The sequence below is a fragment of the Callorhinchus milii genome, unplaced genomic scaffold, assembly GCF_018977255.1.
Source record: "Callorhinchus milii isolate IMCB2004 unplaced genomic scaffold, IMCB_Cmil_1.0 Scaffold1, whole genome shotgun sequence".
NCBI lineage: Eukaryota > Metazoa > Chordata > Chondrichthyes > Chimaeriformes > Callorhinchidae > Callorhinchus > Callorhinchus milii.
Genome location: NW_024704742.1, coordinates 5,682,534 through 5,700,214, shown reverse-complemented (window position 1 = coordinate 5,700,214; position 17,681 = coordinate 5,682,534). Strand labels below are relative to the sequence as shown.

Below are 17,681 nucleotides of genomic sequence, written 5' to 3'. Positions count from 1 at the left end.
AGCGCTTCACAGAACACACTGTAAAGTGAATTGACCGTATATTTGTGGGCGAAACGCGGCAGCCAATTGCGCACAGCAGCGTCCCACAAACAGTCGTGGATTGAAAATGACCAACTTATTATTCTTTTGTTTTGGAGGGATTATTTATGCAGTCAATTCACTTTACAGTATATTCTGAAGCGCTTTGAGACGTCTAGAAGACGGGAAAAGCGCTGTATCAAACGCAGGGATTATATAGCTTCATGGTAATATTCAACTTTTTTTTTTTTTATTCCTTCTAGTTTTGACTTTCTAAACCAGAATCGCTTGCCGGTGTAGTTTGAGTTCTCTTGTTTGATGCTCAGAGATACCTGGAACATTCATTCAGAGACAGTGGGGGGCAGTGGGCAGTTTCCATGGAGCTCTCCGTGGTTCTGGGAGAATTTCTGCGGTCTGTTGTGGAGAGCCTTCAGTCATCTTCCTGTCAACAAGACACAGATTGAAGCTGAGCGGCTCATTTCAAAGGCTTGGCTCAATGGGGAGTTTCATATCAGATCTGACAAAAGTTCAGCCTTTTGAAAATGGCCTTTTATAGCCAGCGCAGTGATGCATCCAAACCAAAAGGAACTGATTATTTTGGTGATTTAAGTAGAGATTCCCAGAACTGGCGAGTAGCTTCTCAGCTGAAACATCAATACAGATTTGGTGCTGAAATCGAGCCATGTGTTGGATGGAGGCTCGGGAATGCAGTGGGATGGGGCTCAGGATACCATCCGGGCTAATTTCTTTTGAAATGTGATTCTGAACGGCATGTCACTGACATCAGTGAGTGGGAGGAATTCTGATCAGAATCATCTAACACGTTGGTGCCTGCAGAGAGGGCCTGTAACTGACTACTGTTGAAACCCTCGCCCATGCATTCACCTCCGCAACGTTGCCAGACTCTGCCACTGCCGCACCCCTCAGGCTGCCGAAACCCTCACCCACGCATTCGTCACCTCAAGGCTCGATTACAGGAACTCCCTTCTCATCGACCTTCCCAACTCCTCCCTTCACAAGCTGCAGATCATCCAAAACTCTGCAGCTCGTGTACTCTCACGCACCAGGCTCCGTGACCCCATCACTCCCACCCTCGCCCGACCCCACCGGCTCCCCATCCCCCAGAGGATCGAGTTCAAGATCCTCGTCCTCACCTTTAAGACCATCCATGGCCTCCCCCCCTCCTACCTCTCTGACCTGCTGACTCCCTATGAGCCTGCCCGCTCCCTCCGTTCATCGGGCTCCGGTCTGCTCCATGTCTCCCGCCCGACCCGCCCTACCATCGGTGGCCGGGCTTTCAGCCTCTCTGCCCCCACACTCTGGAACTCCATCCCATGGTCCCCTCTCCTCGCTCCCTCCCTCACCTCCTTCAAGGCCGGTCTCAAGACCTTTCTCTTCGGCCGTGCCTTTGGTCTCCCTCCCACCTCTCTGCCTTCCCTCACCCCTACCCCACCCCTCCCCCATGCTCGGGCCCCGACACCTGACTGTTCAGCGCTTTGGGACGTCCTCCCGATGTGAAAGGCGCTCGACAAATGTCATTTTGTTGTTGTAACACTAACTACAGTAGATGTAGAATTCTTCTCTACATCCAAGGCAGAAAGACCACTGGCGTGAAATACCGAAGCTGTCGTGTTGACAATTTTTAAGCTTTGCGCATAGTGTGCCTTGTGCTTTACACAAATTCCTTGACCTGCAGTTTTCAGCAGATGAGCTCGGCGATCCCATGAATTCAAGTTGTGCACAAGTCGAATCGATCAGGTGAAGGAAGGGGGCTGGGCATTTATACTGGGGAGGGGGAATTGTCACTCTGTCAGTGACGTACAATGGTCCTGTTGTGCTGGATTTGTGAGGAAGTAGGAATTCCTTGAATCAATGGTGTGGGGTTAATGCACTGGATTGTGTCAACTGCTACAAGCTCTTCAAAATGTCGCACGTCTTTAAGTTTCACACACTCCTTCCTCGCTGGGGAGCTGTGAGGCCGGCAAACCCAGCACTGGGAGCTGGAAAACATGCGCATTCATTTGTGGCTGCCTTTTTTTTAAAAAAAAAACTTTGCCATGTTTCAGGTCTTGAACTGGGGCGTTTAAAGCAATCTTCCCCGTTATTATTATAATAATAATAATCTTTGCATTTGATATAGCGTTTTTCACGGCTTCTCGACGTCTCAAAGCGCTTCACAGAATATACTGTAAAGTGACTGTATTTGCGGGCGAAACGCAGCAGCCAATTGCGCACAGCAGTGTCCCACAAACAGGTTTGGATTCAGTGACCAAATTATTGGGGTTATTTTTTAGGGATTATTATCCCCGGAAAAGTGATCCACGAATCGACTAACAACCGGGTTCCTACCTATGCAAACAGAAGCGTGTGGAGTAAGGAAACTTTCGCCCATTCTGGGAATCGCACCCAGGTCTCTCACTTGCGAGACAAGCACTCTAACCACTGAGCGACAGGACTCCATTATCTGTGCCTTTGCATTAAAGTGCCTTTGAGATTATTGCTCAGGAAAATGAAATATAAAGTGAGATTATGGAAAGGGACAGCAGGTCAATCGGTGTGTGAACGAGCAGGTTTTTGCTGTGTATTCAACTCATGGCTCTTTGTGAGATCTCCTGACACAAATATCCGTTGCATTCATCCACAAACAGTCACTACAATTAATTTCAGTGACGTTCTTATCTCAAACTTGAAGTGCTATTTTAAAAACTCTTTCCACTTATTTTATGAATTGTTGGTCATTTGAAGGATGTAACAACCGAGTTCCTACTTATTACTGGGTAAACAGAGGCGTGTGGATTAAGGAAACTTGCCCAACGTTGTTGCTAAACAGATCCAATCTGATCCGATTGCAAATTCCATTCCATCAAACAGATTCACGACCAAAGTCGAGTCTTTCTCATGAGCACAGAATGTTCCTATTTTCATCCCAGTTGCTGATCTGTAAACAATGTCAATTCCACTCAGAAATACTGCCCTGGCATTGCAATGGCACAACCTAATTGTGTTTGCGTCGACTCTTTGCTGTGAATCGCTGTAATATTGTGAAAAGTTGGCTGCTATATCTGCACATATTGGAAATCCTGTTTCAACCACAACACTCCTTAACCGACCGATTTGAGCAGTGTTCTCTTCAGTTTGACTGCAGTGGTGCAATGGGTGGAGCTCTTTTTAGGTGGTGTGCGTCTGTAGATCAAGTGTACTGCTGCCTGGATGTCGAGTGGTGTCGTTGTATTGGCTCTTTATTATAATGAGATTCTAATAACTAGAGAATGGCTGTGGTGTCTGTGTCATAAGGAAGGAATGTGTTGTGTGTTGGTTTGTCAAAGTCTGTGTAAGGGGTTATGTTGGAGGGTGGGGGGGGGGTGTATGTGTGGGGTGAATCTGTTGTCGGGGTGTGTGGGGGGGATATGTCAGGTTTTGCGGGAAGAAGGGTCTTCTATAGCTGTTCAGCCCGGTGATTTGACTGTGGGAATGTGTCTGATGTAACAGATGTGTAAAATGTGTTGATCCAATGATGACCGCGTTTTTGTTTTACCCTTTTTTCTTTTTCAGGAGCTGAACATCTCCTGTCATTTCCAAGTTGAGAACAAAATATGGAATGCATTTGCCTGCTGACAACCCTGAGCCTAACAGACTGCATTAACACTACCCAGAAATACATTAGTTAGCAGTACAACATCTCTGAACACTATAAGCACTTTCACCGAAGAAACCATTGTTTACGGAAACTTGAACTGAAGATTTTTTTTTCTTTCCCCCCTCCGCTAATTAAAACGCAAACATGATGCTGGAGAATTACATGTGGATGGTAATTTTGGGCTTTATAATTGCCTTTATCCTTGCGTTTTCTGTGGGTGCAAACGATGTGGCCAATTCTTTTGGTACTGCCGTGGGGTCTGGAGTAGTGACACTACGTCAAGCCTGCATTCTTGCTTCAATTTTTGAAACTGCTGGTTCGGTATTACTGGGAGCAAAGGTCGGAGAAACCATCCGGAAGGGCATCATCGATGTCGGCATGTACAATGGCAGCGAGCAAATTCTGATGGCTGGTGAAGTCAGTGCGATGGTTGGTAAGTAACAGCCCACAACATATACAGTCAATTGACTTTACACTGTATTCAGTGAAGCGCTTTGAGACGTCTCGAAGACATGATAAGGCGCTAGATCAAACGCAATGATTATTATAAGTCACAGAGCCTGGATATTATAACGACAACAAATTACATTTGTATAGCGTCTTTCATGTTGGGACAACAGTTGTCAGAGAATACTTTGGGGAGAAAAGATACGATTAATTTCTTACTCTCTTTTGATTCCTCAAAAGTTAGTACTTCTATTTCACTGGGAAGGTCACATGCATGACTGACCTTGCTGTTGGATTGCCCCCAGACCTGAACTTCCATCTAGTCGAAGCCTGTACAACAACGACTTGCATTGATATAGGACTCCGCACAAGATAGCATCCTGCTGCGCTCTGTAAGACCATTTTGTCTTAACATTTAAGATATTGCAGAATTGGTGAAAAAAATAAATTTCAATCTTAATTTGGAAATTGGCTTTGTGCAGTTTTGAAAAAATTAAGAATTTTTTGCAGTTCTGCACAATTGTATACTAAAACAAAATGGTTTTGTGGGCTTAGACTAAAGGGAATTCAAGCCTCTAGAGTTTGAGAGTCTTATCATCCCATTATATGATTCCACTGTCTCCAGGTTCTGTACTTCTAGACTCTCGTGAATTAGTTTATTTTTTGTATATTTGCAAATCTAATGTGATTCAATCTTAATATTAATCAAATTTGTGGACACCTTTTTCAAGTGCATTTAGTGATCTGGTACTTTTATCTATACTATCTCCCCCGTGTGAGCTCACTCGACTGCTTACCTAACTAAGTGAGGACTAGGTGGCAACAGCACCATGAGCATGTTCTTAGATTAAAAGAACCTTGAGCAACATCAAGGAGATATTTTGCCATTCCTGGAATAGGTTTCCTGTATCTGTGATCGTAGGATCCACGTCTCAAAACTATGGTTGTCGGCACCTGTCCCATGTCCAGCATGGTTCTCAGTGCTTAAAGTGTTCTGGTACACCACCCTGCATGAAGGACACTATAAATGCAAGTTGTTGTTAGACTGAATAGGATGATCGTGCTGTTCATGACACCTTTGACCAGACTGATCGCTTTCTTATATACCGTGTAAAATTGAAACTTGTGTCCCACGTTTTTCTTGTTCAAACAGTCATTCCACTTTACAGTATATTCTGTGAAGCGCTTTGAGACATCTTGATCCCATGGTAAGGTGTTATATCAAATGCAATTATTATTATTTAGTCTTGGCTCATATTCCCACTGATTTTTGCTTACTTTCAATTGTGGCTGGTGCTTTGTCTGGTTCATTGCCTCTTAGGTTGTAGGAGTCCTGTAGCTCAGTGGTTAGAGCACTCGCTTTGCAAACGAGAGACCTGAGTTCAATTCCAGGCAGAGGGCGAAACCTTGGGCAAGTTTCCTTACTCCACACAGAGCCTAATAATAATCCCTCCAAAACAATAATAAATTGGTCATTTTCAATCTACGACTGTTTGTGGGACATTGCTGTGCGCAATTGGCTGCCGCGTTCGCCCACAAATATGCAGTCAATTCACTTTACAGTGTGTTCTGTGAAGCGCTTTGGGACGTCCTCCCGACGTGAAAAGCGCTATATCAAATGCAAGGATTATTATTATTAGGTTGAGCCCTAAGCCCTAGATTCATCCTTACTGCTGTACTGTAAGCCTTCTCCAAAGGACAATTGTCCCTTGTTTTGTAGTTGATTCAAAATTATGTAGAGTTTTCAAAATGTGGCCTTGCACAGAGTTAAATCTGCTGAACGTTTAAGCAAAACCCCTTGATGCTTCCCAGGACTGGATTAACTTGATTAATCGGCTTCACGTTGAGTGAATAGTTGATAGTTGGTACCTAGAACCAAATCCTTTTCATATTAGTCCTTTTAACTTCCTCCCTGTGTGATTAGTTTTGTTTATCAACACTCAGCATTCCTTAGTTCATCCAATGTAACTTATTCTGATGAATCTTACGCCTGTATTTTGGCCTGTAGCCTTTTCTCTTGTATAGTCCTGTAATTACGTTCCTAGAAAATGTATTAACAGAAATTTATTTCCTTCCTGGAGATTCCAGGATAATCTCCTCCAGTCCAGCAGGTGATTTTGACAATGACTGATTTTGAGTTTCTTTTGTAATGTAATGTTGCTGTAGTTTGCAACTTTGCACACACTAAATTCCTAAACTAATTTAACAGGACCAGCAGTCTGTGTGTTGTGAAGATGCTATTCCCTTACCCCCCTCCCCTTACACCAATAGATGCTATAAGGACCTGATTGATCTTTAACACTCTGTCAAACTCATTACATTTTGAGGGGGTAATTTGGGGATTTTAAACTACATTATTCCCAGAACTTGCTGTTGGTTTCTGATATCTTCAAAAGGACTTCCCAGCTTTGAGGTGATTTTTGATCTTGACGTCCAGCCATTATATTTGTTGCCTGCTCGCTTGCCCACCCAGGGTTCTTAATTGCTCTGCTTCTTGTTCACAAGTCATATGAAAAAGAATGTAAACTGAAAAAGTACCGACACTGGGCAAACTGAGGAATGCAAACCCGGTTTTTGTAACTTGCCAGTTGATGGTGATCAGTTGTTCCTCTGGATTGAAGATCAAAGCTGGGTAGTGGCTTGTGAGAGAGAGTTGGGAGATGCAGGAGGGCAAAGCAGGTCCTTCCTTATCTGCTCAGATTGTTAGTCCTGCCTAGATACTGCTCCAAACTTTTCTGAATGTCAGTGACCCAGATTAGATTGGAGTCTGCTCAGGCTAACTGTCTTAGCTGGGCATAACCAAGTTAAATGTGGATACACTCTACGCTACACCACTTTTAGGCATGTGTTGGGTGATGAAAGCAAGCGCTAAATATACACCAGCAAAGGCAACTTTGTCTGAAGCTGAGCAGATCCCCCAATCCCTCATACTTGTGTACAATATAGGCTATATTCTGCATGTAACCCTAACCCTAATTTGTCACCTACACAATGTGTAGTTTGACACCAGAACTCTTCCAATGTGCCCATATAGTCTTACTCTTTCCAGGTTATTGCTAAGCTCTTCCTGACAATGTAGTACCATGTAGAGAATATCCTTCCAAAATTATTCAGAAAGTCTATAATCTGCAGCCCCATAGCTGCTGTTTGGTTATTTTTAGATATCGATCTGGGGACAGCTGGATCGGTTTGTAAATCAAAAGCGAAATGTTAATTCAAACACCTTTTATTAATGACTCTTCCCAGGTTAATAAAATGTTATTACAATAATAATCCTTGCATTTGATGTAGCGCCGTATCACGTCGTCGAGACGTCTCAGAGCTTAAAGTATTAGCCGTATGAAGGCGTTGTCCTCAGTTGGTCGGTGGAAAGATTGGACTCTTCAGCGAGTAAAAGAAGAGATTGGATATCCTGCCAAAAGCTGTGATTGAAGCAAAAAAAAATCAATAATTTAAGAGAACTTGATGGAATCCAGGGGTATTGGAGAGGGAAATAATGATAATGGGTAAGGCGCTCTGAGATGCTACCCTGCGTGGAGGGCGCTATATGAACACATGTTGTTGTAAAATAACGCAAAGAGTTTACATTTCTACTATTGCGTGAATAAGCATTTTCATTGAGTCCATGCAGGAAGACCATCTTAAACCGAGGCACTCTCCAAATTCCGAGAACAAATCGCACGGTCATTTACCCTCGGGTTGTAATGTTTGTTAACTGGCGGAAGTGTGGAGGAGTGGTGTTTAATTAAAGATTCTGCTGCTGGTAGAATTCTGGGCCATGGATCCAGTGAGCGAGAACCGAAGAGGTGCATTTTAAATACTGCCCTATTGGCACCATCTGCCTTACGCTGTGCTCTTCTTTCTCTGTGTGGGCTGAGCAAACTGAGCCTGCATATTCCTGACTGTATTTAGCCCGACACAATTCTTCGAGCATCAGTAAGACAGACATGCAACGGGAATCCCCATTGCGTCTTGTTGCTCCAAGATCTGGAGGGAGACGACAAAGAGGCTGCAGATGTGTTAGCTCTATAAGTTTGAGGGGTATTTTTATTTTAAGACTACTAAAGTTGCCCTTTTTTAAAAAAAAATAAGAATACCTACCATGTATCCCAAACCCTGAAATATTTGTGAGTTTATACACAGCTAATAATAATAATATCAACTTACCAGCCCATCCCATGTGCTTTGTTTAGTTGACTTCTCTCCATGTTTCCCAAACCCTAAAATATTTGGGGAATTTTAATATTTTCACATGTCACAACCGACCAAGATTGTGGGGTTGAGGATGTTTGTATGGTGAGTGTTTTATTGGTTAACGACAGATTTATAGCGGATATCTGTTTCCACATCTAAGAAAGCTGAAGTCAAATAATTGTACATTATAGCGAGACTCCGTTCTTGCCGCATTTTATAAGTTGCGTGCGGACTTGTACGAGCTAACAAATGTTTGTGTTTTTTAGGCTCGGCTGTCTGGCAGCTCATCGCTTCGTTTTTGAAGCTTCCCGTGTCTGGCACGCATTGTATTGTTGGAGCCACCATAGGTTTCTCGCTCGTAGCAATCGGTGCTCATAGTGTTCGATGGATGCAACTTGTCAAAATTGGTAATCGATCTTCTTTTACGTGTGAGGGCGAGTGAAAATGTGAACCGATTGTCTATAGCGTTCACATTATGCTTTCCTGTCTACTTGGTGTCGGGTTGGCTCAGTTGGTGACATTTACACCACAGAGTCAGAAGGTTGTGAGTTCAAGTCCCCCCCCCATCCCAGACTTGGAACTCATCGCCTAAGACAAGCTGACACTCCGTGCAGTGCTGGGGACGTGTTGCATTGTTGGAGCTGCCGTCCTTCCGATGAGATGTTTAACTGAGGTCTCGTCTGCCTGTTCAGGTCGACATTGAGGACCCCGTGGCATTATTTGAAAAGAGAAGGGAGTTTCTCCGGGCTTCCTGGCCAACAATTCCCCCAAATAAACATTGGTCATTCACTTCATGAATGTTTGTGCGACTTTGCTGCGCGCAACCTGGTCACGGCGTTCACCCACAAAATGCAGCCAATTCACTTTAATGAGGAGAGAAGAGAAAATGAGAGAATATTTATCACAGTGTTTAAAAAAAAAACTGACGTCACCTTCCTTTCCCGTTTAATTTTTTTTGGGGGAAAAAAACTAAAATTAACCTTTGTACCGCACCCACAAACAAGGAACCCTAGAGATTTACAGCACAGAAGAAGGCTAGTCGGCTTACTTTATGGTGGCTGTGCTGCCTCTTTTTTATAAGAATCTTAATTCCCATTTACCTGTTTTTTTCCCCAAACCCTTTTTAGACAGTTCCCTCCTTTTACATCAATATCTGGGTCTCTTTTGGAAGCTAACGTGAATTCTAATGTGGTTAGGAGTCCTGTAGCTCATTGGTTAGAGCGCTCGCCTTGCAAGAGGACCTGGGTTCGATTCCCGGCAGGGCGAAACCTTGGTCAAGTTTCTTTACTCCACACACTCGCCTGACAGTAATCCCTCAAGAAAAAAGCAATAATAAAAAAAGTTGAGCACTTCAATCCACGGCTGTTTGTGGGACACTGCTGTGCGTAATTGCCTGCCTCGTTTCGCCCATAAAATATAATCAATTCACTTTACAGTATATTTTGTGAAGCGCTTTGAGACGTCTAGAAGACGTGAAAGGTGCTACACCAAAAGCAAGGATTATTATTATTACTTTGATATTTTTCTCCTGTCTTTTCCTTCCCCCCGCTCCCCCCATGATAGCAAATATTCCGGAGTCCAATTCTCTGGTGACACGTTTACCGACGGACCAAGGTCACTAGGTTTTAGTAAACAGTCCTCCTAGCATGATCAACGGTAATACCAAATGTGCATTCATGGGAAATCCTAAATCTTTTTGTAAATCTCAAGGTTCCTAAATCTCAAGACCTTTCTCTTTGACCGTGCCTTCAGCTCCCCGCTCGACTCTCTACCCCCTCCTCGCTCCCTCCCTTCCCTCCCCTCACCCTGACCGTTTCCCCCCAATGCTCGGGTCCTGACCCAACTGTACAGCGCCTTGGGACATCCTCCCGACGTGAAAGGCGCTCTATAAATGGAATCTTGTTGTTGTAATAAGTGAAGGTGTTTTACACTAAATCTTGAGGTAATGTCCAGGTGTTATGTTATAACTTAAAATTTCTGAGACCTATTTTAATGCACACAACTTAGCTGTACAATCCAGTCCTTGTATGGTGACCAATTAGTTAGATGTACTGTAATGGCAGTAGAAGGTCCCTGTATATTTCATTGTTCAGTGGCTGGTGTGAAAACTCATGCTGTGACGGGGTTGGGGGGTGAAGAGAATAGTCACTTGGTTGTCTTTGGCAGGTAAGAACACTAAGTCTCTATTAGGGTGTTTATGTTGTGACATCATGAAGATCTTTTTGGCCCGTATTATATATAGGTAATATCAAGTTACCCGCACATTCCCTGTGCTTTGTTTAGTTGACTTCTCTCCATGTTTCCCAAACCCTAAAATATTTAGGAATTTTAATATTTTCACATGTCACAACCAACCAAGATTGTGGGGTTGAGGAAGTTTGTATTGTGAGTGTTTTATTGGTAAATGACAGATTTATAGCGGATATCTGTTTCCCCATCTAAGAAATCTGAAGCCAAAAAATATACATTACAATGAGACTCCATTCTTGCCTCTTCCTTTAGAGAGAGCGTTTTCACCACCTGCCTGTGTGGGTTTGTTTTTCTCTCTGCAGCTTTTATATTCTGCTCAGATGGGCGTGTGGGTCCTGCCCTTGTACTGTTCCTGGTTTGTGGAGCATAGTCCTCTATAATCCAGGACCTGCTCCATAAATCAGGATGAACACAAGGACAGTGACTGCTCTGTAATCTGGAATCGGGATAATTTCATAGCCGGGTTTATGACAACCTACAGTATGAAATAGCTGCCTGATCTGCAAGATAAACGACTCGCCACTTATTTTAGCCTTAATTTAAAAATAAATAAAAATCCTCTACCTATTCTGATAAGAACCATCTGATTAAAATTTTGATTAAAATTCAAACTTGGGTTTGAAGAAATTGCAATTTAAGCTTGAATAGTTATATCTGGAACTCTCTCCCCAAAAAAGCTGCGAATGCTGGATCCATTCACATCTTCAAGATGAAGATCGATAGATATTTATTAGGTCAGGATATTAAGGGATCCGGGGCAAGGCCAGGTAGCTGGACTTGAGGTACAGATCAGCCATGGTCTTATAAAATGGTGAAACATGCTCAAGGGGCTGAATAGCTACTCCTGTTTCTATATTGAAGCAGAATCAAAGCACAGCTGTTATATGAGCAGCTCTAGAGATAGCGAGAACCAGACCTTTGTTCCATGCTGAGGTTAGCTATATTGTTAGCACTGACTGCTTTTACAAAACTGAAATTAGCTGCCAGTATGTGAGTCTTTGTCTAACTCAAGGGACCCGATCGCTGAATAAATGGAGAAATAACCTTGACAGTCGTTCAATACACAGAAATGTTTGAAAATTGCAATGTCTTTTGTTTCTGTTAAATTGGGGAATGCACAATAAAACGTGTGGTCTGACTATCTTGTTACTGAGTTTTATGGTATTTTGTACTTTTTACAGTTGCCTCATGGTTCATTTCCCCTCTACTCTCTGGTTTGATGTCTGGCTTGCTTTTCATCCTAATAAGATATTTCATCCTGAATAAGGTATATATTTTCAACTTTTTATAAGTCCTGCGAATTGTACGATTGTTGCTCCAGTCTCTCCTTCCTGTCGGGGCTAACTCTTCCAACTTTATTTCCGTAGGAAAACCCAGTGCCAAATGGCTTGAGAGCACTTCCATTGTTTTATGCTGCTACTGTAGGAATTAATACCTTCTCTATCATGTACACGGGAACTCCAAGTAAGTCAAGGAAACATCTGAGTCAACTTCTGCCTACTATCTGCTCTAATCTCTGTGGCCAAAGTTGGAAACATTAAATTGAACAAGGCTTCCTGGTGAACCGTATCCATTAATGTCGAGTTGTTGTACGAAGCAGTGCCTTCCAAGTTGAAGAAAATCTTTGATTTTGTTTTTGCTCTGACGGTGATCTGCATTGTAAATCAGCAATGCCTGCAATTAGGGAATTGTTTCTGAAATATATTGTCCCTCAAAAGTAATGAGTAATAAAACATTGTATATTTTATGTTAACGCAGTCCTCTGGGTCCAATAGCTCAGAGATCATGTGAAAGGGAAGCATGAAAAAAAACGTTTGACTTCCAGGTCGCTGCTGTCACCCCCTGAGTGTACTGTGCAGGTGCAGGAAGTCCCTTCCTTAGGAGCTACGTCTAAGTCAGTAGCCAGAACTCTGATCATGAACACACAACTATAATGCAATCAGACTAATTGTGCGGTGTGCATTTTGAGAAATTTTAAATGGTGGGTGGGGGACACACACAGAAAAAAAAAAACTGGTACATTAAGTTCTAAACTCTGAAGTTTTGCAGCTTTGTGAATCCCAGAAAGCTGCCTGCATTTTCATAAATATGCTTGCTTTAAACTAAGCACCAGAGAGGAATTGAATGGGGATGTGGGTTTTATTTCTGGAACGTGCTTCAGTCCGTCCATCTTGTCCAGACGGCTGGGGCAGTCTCTTTTCTGGTGATAGGGACTATAAATTGGACAACTCCAGTCACATGCCATGTCTGTTATTGTAAACCTTACCTATGGTCCCCAAGAAAGGATAGAGGTAGTAACTGGCTGGGTTCCTGCACCCCTGAAATTTGTTTATGAAAATCAAATCCTTTGTGGCTAATTTTAGAAGATCTGAATTTCAGTCATTTTGCTGATTACAGTGAACAGCAAAGCAACAACAACAACTTACATTTGTACAGCGGCTTTCAAGTCAGGAGGCCATCCCATGATACAACAATGGCTGAGTCTCAAATAATAATGGTTATCTGCTAAAGATATTGGGAGAGCTTAGATTTTTTTCAAATGCCCTACCAAGTAAGGTGGTACAGACCAAGCCCATTGGGGTTTTTTAACTGGGAAGTAGAAAGGTATATGAAGAATAGAGGTGTGAAGCGGTACATCGATAGGGTGGGACAGTGGGATTGAATGAACATCTTGCTCTGAGAGCCAGTGCAGACTGATGGCCAAGTGGCCTCCTCCTCCGCTGTAAATTTCAATGATTTTCTTGCCACCCCCTCACTGCCCCTGGAAATATGCTTCCGTTTTACAAAAAAACAAACGTGTTTTCAGTTGAAATGCTACACTGCTTATTTAAAGGTTTGCCACTAGGTTGCCAGCTTCAGGGAAGGTTATACACTGGACATTAAAGTAATGAATTGTGTTGCATCTTTGCTTCTAGTGCTTGGACTGGACATTGTTCCTGCCTGGGTAATAGCACTGGTCACCATCGGTGCAGCTCTTCTGTGTGCAGTCATCGTCTGGCTGCTTGTATGTCCCTGGATGAGGAAAAGGATAGAAAGTAAGTTTCTGCCATTCATTCAAGCTGTTGCATGAAACATTAAATACAAAATCCTTAATAATAATAAAAATAATTGCATTTGATACAGTGCTTTTTCACTTCATTGAGACGCCTCAAAGCGCTTCACAGAATGTGTTGCAAAGTGGATTGACGGTGTATTTTGTGGGCTAAACGTAGGAGCCAATTGCGCGCCTCAGTGTCCCACATTCGGCTATTGATTGAGTGACCAAATTAAATTAACTTATTTTTTGTGGGGGAGGATATTTACCCCCTGGAAAGTGATCTGCCAATCGACGAGCACCCGGGTTCCTACTTACTGCTAGGTAAATAGAAGCTTGTCGATGTAATGCAAACGTTTATCTTTCAGGTAAATTAAAGAAGCAAGGTGCACTGTCCAGGATATCAGACGAAAGCCTGGATAAGAGCCAAGATGAGGAAACGCCCGTGTTTAAAGAGCTGCCGGGTGCAAAAACAGCTGACGAGTGCGTGGTGCCTCTCACCAGCGGGGCTCCTGAGGCACCCGCCGGAGCATCCGAGAGCCTCGTCAATGGGTCAACTGGAATCCCATACGGTCAGTCAATAAACCTAGTGTCCGAGTGGTTTCTTATGGAAAGTGGATATGCTGCGACGCTCCTCAATTCGTCCAACATAAAACTGTCACCATCAGCAAGAGGTTGATAAAGGAAGTAAATGGGGAAGGTTTCCAGGTGGGACTGCCCTATGAATATTGTCTCGATTCCATCCCGGGGAGGGCTGGAAAGGGAAAGCTTTTAGTTAAACCTGGCTTGATAAATACCGATTTCTAATAACCGAATGGTGACCTAGATGTCCTTCACTGCAGGAAATTCTCCCAGGTTTTCTCGGACATAACGCACATTCTGTTTGAGTGAGTGGCTAAGAAATGTCAGGGATGTAAATGATCTTTATTTGCTCTCGGGTCGTGTATAGCTCCCTTGCAATATGTCACAGCACTTCTTGGAAATGGGAAGAACATTTCTCACCTTGCCGTGCATGTGGTGTGCTTGGCTTCTGGAAGGATGCAGACTGCTCAGAATTGGCATCTGGCCAGCAGCAAGGATCAGATGGGCCGAATAGCCTATATTAATATTAATCTTTGCGTTTGATATAACGCCCTATTACATTGTTGAAATGTCTCAAAGCGCTTCACAGAATACACTATAAAGTGGATTGACTGTATTCTGTGGGCGAAACATGGCAGCCAGTTGCACGCAGTCTAATTCAGTACTTTGTTTGCGTTCCATGAGCAGGATAAGATTTGGGACCTGCACACTCAGTCTAAGTCTTTAAGACAGGGCAGAATTAGGAAGTTTTTTTTCTGTAGTTAAGATTTCAAATCGAGTTTCAATTTAGGATTTTTCCCCAATTAAATGTGAAGACAAAATTATCTTGCAGGCTAAAACTAGGTGGATTTGGGGCCACTGGGATCCAGCATGTAGCCAAAGGGATGTGAGCTCTCCCCCTGCCCCCTTCTCCCCCACATGAGAAATTTGCTCCGAGCGGAGCTTCCAAAGTAGGACACAAAAGTAGCTGGTTCACAGCCCGAGGAGATCTCTTTCCAGATACTTGTTACAGGTTATTTTTTGTAAATCCCAACTTTTGCCCAATTCAATTCATTGAAATAGGCCAACACGCTGGAGAGCTTTTGTAGAACTCCATGTAGAGAAGTGCTGTGAAAGGTGGAACCTTAACATTATATAATGGAACTCGCCTTTTCTTCAAAGCAAAGTATAATTCTTTCCAATAACCTAAATGTTTATTGAACACACAAAATGAAGCTTTGGATAATGTGAATCTGTGGTGAGATTGGAGAGTAGTCATTTGGGGCTTTTTATCTCCCTTCCCCACTCCCCTCCGTCAATCACAGTCAAGCCCAATCTTTTCACCCTTAAAGTCCACACATTAGGGGCAGGGTTTGTCTGACTTGGTCTTCCTCTTCACCTTCCCCGACTGTCATGCTGCGATCTGGGATGAAACCTAAATGTCTTGTAATCAAATTTCCATCTCCTTACATACAATATAGTACAATAACAATCCTCGCGTTTGATATAGCGCCTCTTCACGTCTTCGAGACGTCTCAAAACGCTTCACGGAATTTACTGTAAAGTCAATCGACTGAATATTGCAGCTAATTGCGCAAAGCAGCGTCCCCACAAACAGTCGTGGGATTGAAGTGACCAATTTGTCGTCATCTTTTTAACGTCCTTGTTTACCCCGCATCTTTGTTTTTGCAGTAAGAGCTGCATCCCTCACCAACGGCTGCCTGAAGTCGCCGGTGTCCAACGGTACGTTTAGTTTTGAAGGTCACACGAGGAGCGACGGCCACGTGTACCACACGGTCCACAAGGACTCCGGCCTCTACAAAGATCTGTTGCACAAGATCCACCTGGACCGGCTCACCGACGACCGTATGCTGCCTGACAACTCTTACCGTCTCCTCCGCCGAAACAACAGCTACACGTGCTACACGGCAGCCATCTGCGGCATGCCTGTCCAGTCCTCCTTCAAATCCTCGGACTTTGTCGGGGTGGAGGATAACGAGAAGCTGGTGGGAGACGCTGTGACCTACTCCAAGAAACGTCTGCGCTACGACAGCTACTCCAGCTACTGCAATGCCGTGGCGGAGGCTGAGATCGAGGCGGAGGAAGGCGGAGTGGAGCTGAAGGTGGTGAGCGAGCTGAGCGACCCCCTACCGCCAGCTGAGGAGCCTCCGGAGGAAGATAAAGAGGAGAAGGAAAAGCCGCAGGTCCACCTGTTGTTTCACTTCCTCCAGATCCTCACTGCTTGCTTCGGATCATTCGCTCACGGTGGTAACGACGTGAGGTAAGAGCTCTGTGAGCTGGTGGCAATGTGGCTGGTGGTGCCCTGGGGGGAGGGGGAGAGGGAAGGTTGTGTCTCTGTGTCGCTGTGTATGGGTGCGTCCGCGTGTGTCTGTGTGTGGTGGGTGGTGCCTATCTGCCCGTGGGGTGGGGACTGGGGGGAGCCGATGGCGTCAAAGAACCTTGTAAATTAAATACCCATTTAAAGGGACCATAAAATGGGACTCAATTAACTGTTATTCCAACGTAAGCAGCAGTAATAAAATGCCTGCTCGTCGTTAGACAGGAAATCCCCTGGATCAATCAGAACAACAAAGCCATTGTGATCTGCGTGTACTTTAAACCTTGATTGTGCAAAGGATTACAACATTAGCATCTGCGAGTGTTGTGATTTTTTTTTTAAAAAATCACTGCTACAATTTTTAAAAAATTGTGCAGGTGAATAAGGAGCAATAATAAGCCATGCATTTGATACAACGACTTACCGTGTCATTGCAATGACTCCAAGCTCCTTCCAGGATTATCGACGGTAAAGTGTAGTATTTTCTACGTGAATACAGGAGCCGATTTGCCCTCAGCCACAAACAGCCGTGAAGTGATTGACTAATTTAGTCTGGGGGATTGTTGGCCTGAACACCATGAGAAACTTCTCTTTTCAAATTACCTGAGATAAATTTTTATTTGTGATGAACTCTCTTTCCTCTTAGCAGCTAGGCTTTATTAATTTTACTTCATTAAGTGTCAACATTGTCCGACTATAGCTACCAATCGCATCGTAAATAGGTGCTCACGGTATATTTTTATGATGGGCCTTTCACTCTCTGTATTACCTTATTGAGGAGGATAGATATTTTGGCATGGAAATCAGAACGCATGTTGTAATAGGGTGTTCACTTGACCCATTTGAGTGTGTGTGTGTCTGTGTGTGTGAAACAATTGCATGTAGGAGTGCAAAGCTTAATTTCTGAATTGCTTTTGGTAACTATCCACAGAAACTAGAGCGCAGATATTGTGTGTGATCACTTCCTGGGGGGAGGGAATCATCGCACTCAGATCCTGCTAACCCGGCAAGCCAAGCCCTTAATCGGTAGGGTGGTTCTAGCCAGACAAGCTCCGGGAGAGTTCGCAGGACAGCAATATCAATGGCAAGCTGCGGTTTTACCTGGTTAAACTCCGGCAGTTACTCAAACTCACAATCTGGGGTTCCCCCAAGGTCGGCTCTTATCAACCTGCGCCTAACACTTTGCGTCCCCCCCCCCCAGA

The 17,681-nt window shown here is 43.8% G+C and overlaps 1 protein-coding gene across 4 annotated transcripts in view; it reads left to right on the top strand.

Annotated features, from left to right (window-relative positions):
* slc20a2 (solute carrier family 20 member 2) overlaps positions 1–17,681 on the top strand; it is a 56,374-nt gene that overhangs the window by 25,759 nt on the left and 12,934 nt on the right. For all 4 annotated transcript variants that reach the window (XM_042336603.1, XM_042336599.1, XM_007898990.2 and 1 more), the window contains 7 exons: positions 3,571–4,088; positions 8,563–8,703; positions 11,728–11,813; positions 11,914–12,010; positions 13,462–13,581; positions 13,949–14,152; positions 15,834–16,422. In XM_042336603.1, coding sequence (XP_042192537.1) covers positions 3,800–4,088; positions 8,563–8,703; positions 11,728–11,813; positions 11,914–12,010; positions 13,462–13,581; positions 13,949–14,152; positions 15,834–16,422 — 1,526 coding nt within the window. In that variant the 5' untranslated portion in view covers positions 3,571–3,799. The remainder of the gene's footprint in view (positions 1–3,570; positions 4,089–8,562; positions 8,704–11,727; positions 11,814–11,913; positions 12,011–13,461; positions 13,582–13,948; positions 14,153–15,833; positions 16,423–17,681) is intronic.